Raw genomic sequence first — 8,918 nt, forward strand, 5'->3', positions numbered from 1 at the left:
ATCGTATCAGTTATGGCTTGGCCACAATACTCCATTAGAGACTTGATACGAAGAGCTTCCGAATTATAATCAAGCACAGACTTGAAATCACAAAAGCGGAGGCTATGCCATCGCACTTCTAAATCAGGAAGCAGGGAGTCACGAACGTTGTCAAATCGCTGCTCTAGTTCTACCCATAGCTTTCTTGGGTCTTCCTCATTGAGGTATTCATTTTGGAGCGCGTCATTCATGTGCCTTGTCATGAGAATTATGGCTTTAGCTTGTTTTGCTTCAAAAGCAGTAGCTTGCTCGATTGAGAGCACGTTCTGACCAGGCTCTTGGATGGTTTCCAGAATTCCATCAGCCTTAAGATGTTGGCGCACATCTCGGACCCACCTATGGTATCCTGCGCCAGTTGTCTCGAGTGGGACAAAGCTCAACTTGTTCAGGTAACTCATCCTGAAAAACAACACAAGATTAGGGTTAGTTTCGGAGCGAAAAGGCTACCACGAAAAACTATTAAATTTCTGAGCGTAGTCGCTTCCAAGAAATTAGGAATTTTCTGAGCGTAGTCGCTTCCAAGAAAATCCGATTCCAAGAGGGGTTTTGGATTAGATCGAAATAACGATGTATGTGGTCGATCGTTTTCTTCTCAACAAACTCTAAGTTTGGAGGACTCTACAAGCTCCAAGCTTGGAGTGAGCGCGAACCCCCACAGTTCGGCTTTTGGTCTCCCCTATGTAGAGAAAGGGGGGTAGAAGAAGGGATTTTGGAAGTCCCCGAGAAAAGAAGAAAAGAAATTGAAAAACTTCACAAAAACGGGAACTTTTAGAAAAATTTACCTTAAAAGATGGTCGGAAAAAGCGTCGACGGAAAGTTACTGTAGCGACCGGGGGTACTGTAGCAGACGTACTGTAGCAGCCGGGAGTACTGTAGCAGACGGCACTGTAGCTGTCCGAAAAGTTGTGCAGAAAAGTCGCCGGAAGTACTGTAGCTGCCCGAAAAGCTGTGCAGAAAAGTCGCCGAAGTACTGTAGCAGAGGTACTGTAGCTGCCCGAAAAAGTTGTCCAGAAAGTCGCCGGAAGTACTGTAGCTGCCCGAAAAGCTGTGCAGAAAAGTCGCCGGAGTACTGTAGCATAGGCACTGTAGCTGCCGGAGTTACTGTAGCTGCCCGAAAAAGTTGTCCAGAAAGTCGCCGGAAGTCAGCGGGAAAGTTGTCGGAAAAGTCGCCGGAAGTACTGTAGCATCGGCACACACATATATATTGGGCTTTACATTTGGTGCCCCATTTACTCTGGTGCCCTGGGCTGTTGTCAAGCCTGCCCAGTACTAGGGTCGGGCTTAATGGTTGCCTACTGGCCAAATCCTCATCAACTTGATGACCATCGTGGTTTTAATGCCATCCCTATCATCAAGTATGTACTATCTATAATACTATCCCATCGTTTATGTAAACTTTGCGATATTGATAAAGGATAGGTAAAAGTTAATATTTTCTGCACAACATCTATGTAGATGAGATTAAATGGTCCTGCAACAACCAAAAGCTTTTTCTAAAAGAATGTGGGTGTCAATACATGAGAAGTCGCAGTTAATGTTACACAGTGTGAATCACTGACTGCTATAAGATTGAGTAACAATTAGATTACCCTAAAGTAGTCTGCATAGCATTACCCACAGTTGGACACTCGGACCGGCATGCAACTAAAAGTTACAAATTGCAATTTGAAAACAATTTATCTTTTGAATATTAACATCAACTTTTCATCGTATTTGACATGCCCTAATTGCTTAATCAGATTTCCCATATCCAAATTGTTAAATGATTGGAAAACAAGAGAGGGAAGTATATGACTGAAAAGAGCTTGGTGATAGTTTCTGAACCATCTCTTACAACTTCACATTGCAAATCCGGCGCAGTATAGCAATAGTACCAAATGAAACATGCAAATACATATTGAATCGAATTTAGCAGCCTCCAAAATTAAGGTCTAGGAACCTAGACATTCTAAGGTCATATCAGCTTGCCATCAATTTCCAATTGCAAGAGTTTTCAACTTCAACTTCTAATGCAAATACACTGCTAACAATGTGGCGCCTAGAATATTACATCGACAAATGCCCTGCAAGTATACAAAGTTTTCACCGAAATGTGATACTACTCGATTAGGTCACTAAAAGGACTCTTGAATCAGGGGAAACAGGTGAAATTTGACACAAGAAAAAAAGAAAAACAACTAATGGTGTTTATTTTCTGGACAAGTACAGATAAAAGAAGAAAAAGCGCATTAGCATGGCCCTGCTAAACAAGTATTTTGTTCTGGTGGGCTGACGGGCCTATACCCAACATAAACTACTTTCATAAGACCAAGGGCCTTACTGAGGGCCTTGACTAGACATCCCTCGGCCACGGCCCCTTCCAACATAGCCATATCCCCTTCCATAATCCCTACCATAGTCCCTTCCATAGTAACCCCCACGGCCCCGGCCACCACGTCCAGGACCACGGCCACCTCGACCACCCCGATACCTTGAAAATGTTCCAAAAGTCTGTAGCAGCAAATAAGCAACCATGTTGATGAAATTCTCCAAATTTAACATGCACCAAAGAAAATAAGAAAAGGGAAAATTACCTCTGTATCTATCTTTATTTGCTCAGAGTACCGAGTCCTTCCATTCTGTTCATTATTGAAAGAATTGGAGGAAATGGTGTCAAAGAAATCATCCTTATTGTAGACAGGCTGTTGCACAAAGACAAATTAAAGAAAATGAGATCAAAGAAGTAATAACAATATTATGTCTTAAGTGGAACACATCTCTAGCTTCACAATGGAAAACAGCATAGCAATTATCACCTTGACATCAAACTTTGGCAACTCCACATCATCTTCATCTTCGATATATTCTTCTTCACTGTCATTTCCATCCTCTTTGTCCTTAGAAGGTTTGCTACTCTTACCAAGATGGCCCCAAACCTCATCCTTATTGAACTTCTCATTCATTGCCGTGAAATCAAATTCTTCAGTGAATTTTGTTACAGGACGTGAACTCTGCACACCAAACTTTAGATTGTTTGGCACCATCAGAGTTGTCAAAAATCATTCCAAAACAAAATTTATGGTGTACACATTCAATCACATAAGTCTGCTGCGATGGATTGGAAGTTGTCAGAAAAGCTGAAAACTACTTCTCTATCCTGACCAGAAACTTCCGATCAAGAAGTTTGAATTTCAATCACATGTAACTGACGTACATGAAAAGGTTCAACCACATTCAAAATTTATAGCACAGTGGGAAAATAAGAACTCAACTAACTGTATGTATGCTGAAAAAGAAGATAGCAAATTACCCCATTTCCCCTGCCTCGCTCACGCCCCCTATAAGTATATCCCTGGCGAGCTTGGAATGGAGCTCCATTTGTCTGGGACCATAGCAAAAAGTCAGCGACCTCATTCAATTTAGGTCAGGATTGGAAATAAAATAAAATTAAACTGAGTCCAGCAGTGTCGAAACTTATATATAAAAATAAGGTACCTAACTAATGACACACCATCTAGGTCTTAGTTACTCATCCAGAGAAATAGAGACTAAGACATAGTGAAATACCGTCTATCCACAAACTTCAAGAATTCAAAATCATTTAAAACCCTGACGTGAAATTAAAGATGAGAACAACGCATTTTTCTAGTTAGCAACACCAGAGTTACGATGCAAAATTATAATTGAAACAAGAAGAAAAGAGAAAAAATAAAAATAAATATCGAGGTTCATGGGGTAGGCTTAGTTAGGTGGTAAGCCTGCTCCCGCATCTTATTCTGAACATTAAAATCTAAACATAAAATTTAATTTATGCAGTACAAACTACAAACCCACATAGCAACAGATATACAAGTAGGCGGCATAACAAGACAAACAAGTACACAAATGTGTGTGACAGAAGAACACCTTTTGACCTGCCCGTGCAGGTGGTGGTAATGGCAATATTGGTGGCTGAGGTTCTGCTGATACTGGGACTGGCGGCTCTGGTGAGGTTGATGACGAAACTTGAACAACCTCCACATCCTTATGAGCTGCTTGCAACGATTGAGCTGAGGGGCCTGTAGCAGATCCAGACTGCAAGAGCTGATCTGGGGTTACCAAAGAAGGAACCAGTGTTTCCATGCGTACGGAATTGGATGCCCCAGCAACAGAGGAAGGAGATTGAGATACGCTTTGATAGGGCAAGGCTGGGCCAGAAACTATAGAAGTCTTGTTAGAGATAGATGGTGCAACAGTACTTATATCTGGGCTTGAACTGGTCAGAGAAGAAAGTGGTGGCAAGCTTGCACCAAGTGTGGCTACAGAAGGGGAACCACTTGGTGCCTTGTTAGGCATTGAACTTGACAATATTTCAGAAGCTAGTGTGGTGGAAGGTACCGGAGGTAGAGTTGTTGGCAAAATCAGGCCAATTGGCGGTGCTAAAGAAGCAGAGGTCAAACTAGGAGAACTACCACTAGCAGCCGAAAGTAGAGGTGATGGACCTTCAGGAAAGTTAGAAGGTCCAGTGGGCAAGGAGGCACTAAAATTGGGATATTGCAATGGCTGCTGCATTGGAGAAGGCATTGATAGACCGGGTGGTGGACGAAGCAAAGATTGCTGGTGTAAATGAGGAAGGCCATTTGGAGGGCCGTAATATCCTTGCCAGTACATTGGCATAGCAAGGCCTCCGCCATTTGCATTTGGAGGAGGTGGAACGCCCCATGACCCTAAATTTCCTCCAGGTTGATATAAAGGTAAAGTGCCTTGGAAATTTGAACCAGGTAGTCCCATCTGTGCAGTATGGGGATTAATATCTGTCAAAGGCCCACTAGCAGGAGAAGGCAAGCTCGATGTTGTCAGAGCTGGGCGGGAATAGTGAGACTGCAAATGAGACAGAATACAAAGATGTTTACTAGACAAACAATACTTTCTTTCTTTTTTTCTGTGGTTAACTAGATACACCACAGAAGTTTAAATCCCTTGCTTTACCTGAATAATAGCTGGATCATTGTTTATAGGTGGTGTAGGCTGAACTGGTGGAGAAGATTTAACCTGTAAATCCTGTAAGATAAAAGCAGTAATAAGCAATTAGGGTCTGCATCTTCGCTTTATAATGTCCACAGAAAAATAAAGCAAGTCTTCATCATAGAACCTCATTATAAAAATCCTTCCAAACTAAAGCTCTCTGGCATCTCAGGACACCATACCTTGATATCACTCCCACGGAAGAGTATGTACTCATAAACTTTATCCCCCGGCGGGATTTGTGGCCCATCCTTTTTCCTTCCTTCGGTTCCAAAAGACCGTACTGCCATTTCAAGAATAAATATCAGCGCCATTTTATCCGCCCATAGCTCAAATTACACTAAACGATACGAGATATATCATAAGGTACAGGAAAACTATAAATAAGCCCAAAAGTTACATGAACTAGCATACGCAACCCTACTTGACCACTTGAACGCATCACATTCACTAAAACAAAGTATTGAAATTACAAAACTCCGAAACCCCAAACAATCTTTTCAAAATTTACTGACAGTCAAATTTCAACAGCACTGTAGAGCCAGTAAATAAACTCAACACAGATCAATTCGATTCAATTAGCCCTGGGTAAAACAAGAACCTATACAAAAATCCAGACCAGAACCGGAATCAAAACAGCTAGTGGAAATTTTACCGTTGCGGAGTCCAATACTGGACTCTTCGGTGTTGATGTTGTAGAGCACGCCTTCGTATCTGATCTCACTCTTGGAAGTCAAACTAATCAAGCTCCCTATGTACGAATCGGCCGCTGAGCTCGATCTCGTAGCGCTCTCGGAAGCCATGGCTCTCTCTCTCTCTTCCTAATTCAAAACCAGTAGGGTTTTGGTTTTGGGGGTCAGACACTTTGAGATTATCGGGTTCCTTTCGGTGGAGAAGATGGAGATCTCAATATATAATATTGGGAGTCAAGGTGTATTTGGGAAATAATGTTGGCGAGGCCAATGAGGAGATGACAAGTGGGTGGGTGTAGGACTCGTTGGTCTTTTTGTTGGAACATTGGGAGAAAGGGGGTCCAAGTGTTGCTAGTTTTAGTAAACGATGAAGAGCTGTGGGTGTGAAAAAGAGCGTGACTTAAAATAGAGGATTATTGTCTTTCTTGTCATAAAGTAGGGAGAAGATAGAGAGAGAAAAGTTGGGAGGAAGTAGAAGTATATCATTCAGTCTCATTAGCCTCCTTTATATAGAGGTAGAGTTTACATCAAAGTACACAACTAATGAGTATTTACATGGACATCCACATAGATAATAATATTTACAACACTCCCCCTTGGATGTCCACTAATGAATGATGGTATTGGACGCGCTTATTGTTGCCTCGTTAAAAACCTTGCCAGGTAACAAAAACCCAGTGGGACAAAAAATAACTCTGGTCAAAGGACAAAAAGAGCACAACGCGCATATGTCCTAGGTAGCATGCTTTTGGATGCTCCCCCTGATGAGAATCTCCCCCTGATTGTTGCAAGCCTCATTTATGTATGCGATAAGCTACATGTACCATGTATAGTAGTTTGACGTGTCTATCACCGAAGTGAGACCACGTGTGCTTTGCATATAGGGGCTCATCACAAATTTTCATACCTGCAAAGTTTAAGCAATACCAACAAAGCTAGACGATTTTCAATAAGTCTTACCTTATATAATAAGGTTAGAAACAATCTCATATGCTCAAATTCATTCACTGAGTAATAGCTAAACAATATAAAGAAATTGACACATTTAACTTTGTATAGCTTAAAACATTGAAAATCATTATGGCATGCCTAGCCATACACATCAATATCTTTGTGTATTGATATGTCTCATATAAGCTCTTCAAGAGCTATAAATAATTCATAACTTTGCGAAAGTTAGAATATGTTGCAACATTATAATCATAATTCGAATTTGATAGTAGTCTCATCATAGTACTCATTAAGGCAATTTAGATCTCGTTGACTAGAACGAAATGAGTACATATGAGCTAGCTTTAGACTCTTTGATTCCATGAGTGAGCTTCAGGCTCTTTCAACCTTTCATGGACTTGCATTTGAATCATTCATGTATTTGAATCTCTTGAGGATTTGATAAGAAATACACTTATTATGATACTTTGCTTTTGAGATTTTGCTTTTAGCAATGTGTCTTCACAATATACGATGACAAAGTGCCATAAATCTCTCGTCAATATAACAGCTATATGTAACACTGTACTTATAGAAAATTGTCATTCATATAAGGGAAGATATTCATAGTCTCATGTCTCTATAAATAGACATTGTGTCATAGTGATTTATCTTCACTTTTGATAAATACCCTTTTGTAACTTGTAGGGTTGGAGGTCCAAGTATTTCATCACGTTTCAAATATTGAATTTCATTGGAATTGCCTCTTTCCAATTTGGCCAATAATATACTTTGTCGACATTTATGATGAAACGTGGTATAGCGTCCATACAGCCCTTAAAGATTTTTGGTAGCTACCAAATGTAAATTATCATCGATGATCAACAATCATAGATCCCACACATTCTTATATGCATGCATTAGCTATAATAAGCTTATTGATATTGGGTACCCATGCCACTTATGGGGCATACATTGTCGCTTCTAGGACAATCATCTCTCATAGATGAATTATGTAGCGAATGTGGATCTTTTTACTTATAATCTCATATAGAGAATTATGGCCGTGTTTGTTACATGGGATTGGATGGGATTGGACATCTTTATGTAGTCTAATCCCAGTTATCCCATGTTTGGCAGCAAGGAGGACTATTTTTAATGAAACTCCATAGTCCCAACAGTAGCCCCAACACCTTCTACCACAAACCCACCAAAAACCATGGGATTGTGCAAGCCTCCTTCTACTCTTCGCAGAGGAGCTCTCTATGGTGGCCAGGGCTCTCTCCGAGTCGCATTTCTTGAAGTCGGTGAGAGTGTTGATCAGCATCTCCGGCGCTCCGGCGGAAGAAAGAATATCACAGACCAACAATCAAGCCTGGCCGAAACCCATCTCCTGAAGACTACCCGCTGCACTGCACAGTCACTTCCGCGGGACCGCCACCATCCTCGTCACGCCATTGACAAACATCACCCATCCCAATCAACCCCCTCCCAGATCAGATCCATTAGACCAAACAGGGTTGGATCATTTCGATCAGATCTGAGTACAATCGATCTCATTCCTGCCAACACCGACACAAGCTCGTGACCACAGGCAGCCTCAGACCTGAATGAGCTGGCGGAGAGTGTGGTTGGGGATGAGGGTGAAGTTGGCGAGTTGGGTTCGGGTGACTGGGCAGGTGGTGTTGCTGGGGGAGACCCAGAACTTGACGATGGGTCCACGGTGGCTATTTGGAGTTGGAGGCCATCGTTCGGGGTGGTGCTGGTCTGCTCCTTAGTCCCTGTCAACACCAAACATGAGTCAGGTACTATTCTAGCTTAAGCCAAGTTATGGTAGTCCTGGACTCCAATAGAAATTAAGGTTGGGCATCAGAGTCCTGTGAAACAAACATCACCTATAGGGCTTGTATAATCTTCCCTGTTTTGGGAATTTAAAACTTTATACCTGGTGGATACAATCCACACAAATTCACGCCGTTATTCAAATGACAGTAGTCTTTCCTCCCCCTAACGGCGGGAAGACTGTCTTATTATGACCATGCTCAAAAGATGTATTCAAAAATCTATCACTTTCTTTGGAGTGAAGGTGTTCATTGGCTGGTGGCGAACCCAAACCAAGTTTTAGGTCAAAAATGTTTTGTCCATTAGCATCAACCATATTGATTTATTATTGTATCACTAAGACATCATTTCCGAATGGCGTACTTACACCCTCTGTATGTGTAGCCATATTATGAGCTGTGATATTGTTTAATGACATTCTCTTCAGGAGAA

The 8,918-nt window shown here is 41.5% G+C and overlaps 1 protein-coding gene across 2 annotated transcripts; it reads right to left on the bottom strand.

The window, feature by feature from the left end:
• Positions 1-1,910: 1,910 nt before the first annotated feature.
• LOC112197454 (protein decapping 5) lies at positions 1,911-5,918 on the bottom strand. 2 transcript variants are annotated; one of them, XM_024338133.2, is made up of 8 exons: positions 5,678-5,918; positions 5,205-5,305; positions 4,987-5,058; positions 3,925-4,878; positions 3,329-3,400; positions 2,835-3,029; positions 2,613-2,720; positions 1,911-2,529 (listed from the first exon to the last, which is right to left on the bottom strand). In XM_024338133.2, exons 1-8 carry the CDS (start codon positions 5,823-5,825, stop codon positions 2,356-2,358), a joined length of 1,824 nt encoding a protein of 607 aa, XP_024193901.1. In that variant the 5' UTR covers positions 5,826-5,918; the 3' UTR covers positions 1,911-2,355. The 2 variants fall into 2 exon arrangements, with proteins under 2 accessions (XP_024193901.1, XP_024193900.1); XM_024338132.2 differs by having other exon boundaries at positions 2,835-3,041.
• Between the last annotated feature and the right edge of the window lie 3,000 nt (positions 5,919-8,918).

Source organism: Rosa chinensis, chromosome 4 (assembly GCF_002994745.2).
Source record: "Rosa chinensis cultivar Old Blush chromosome 4, RchiOBHm-V2, whole genome shotgun sequence".
Taxonomy (NCBI): domain Eukaryota; kingdom Viridiplantae; phylum Streptophyta; class Magnoliopsida; order Rosales; family Rosaceae; genus Rosa; species Rosa chinensis.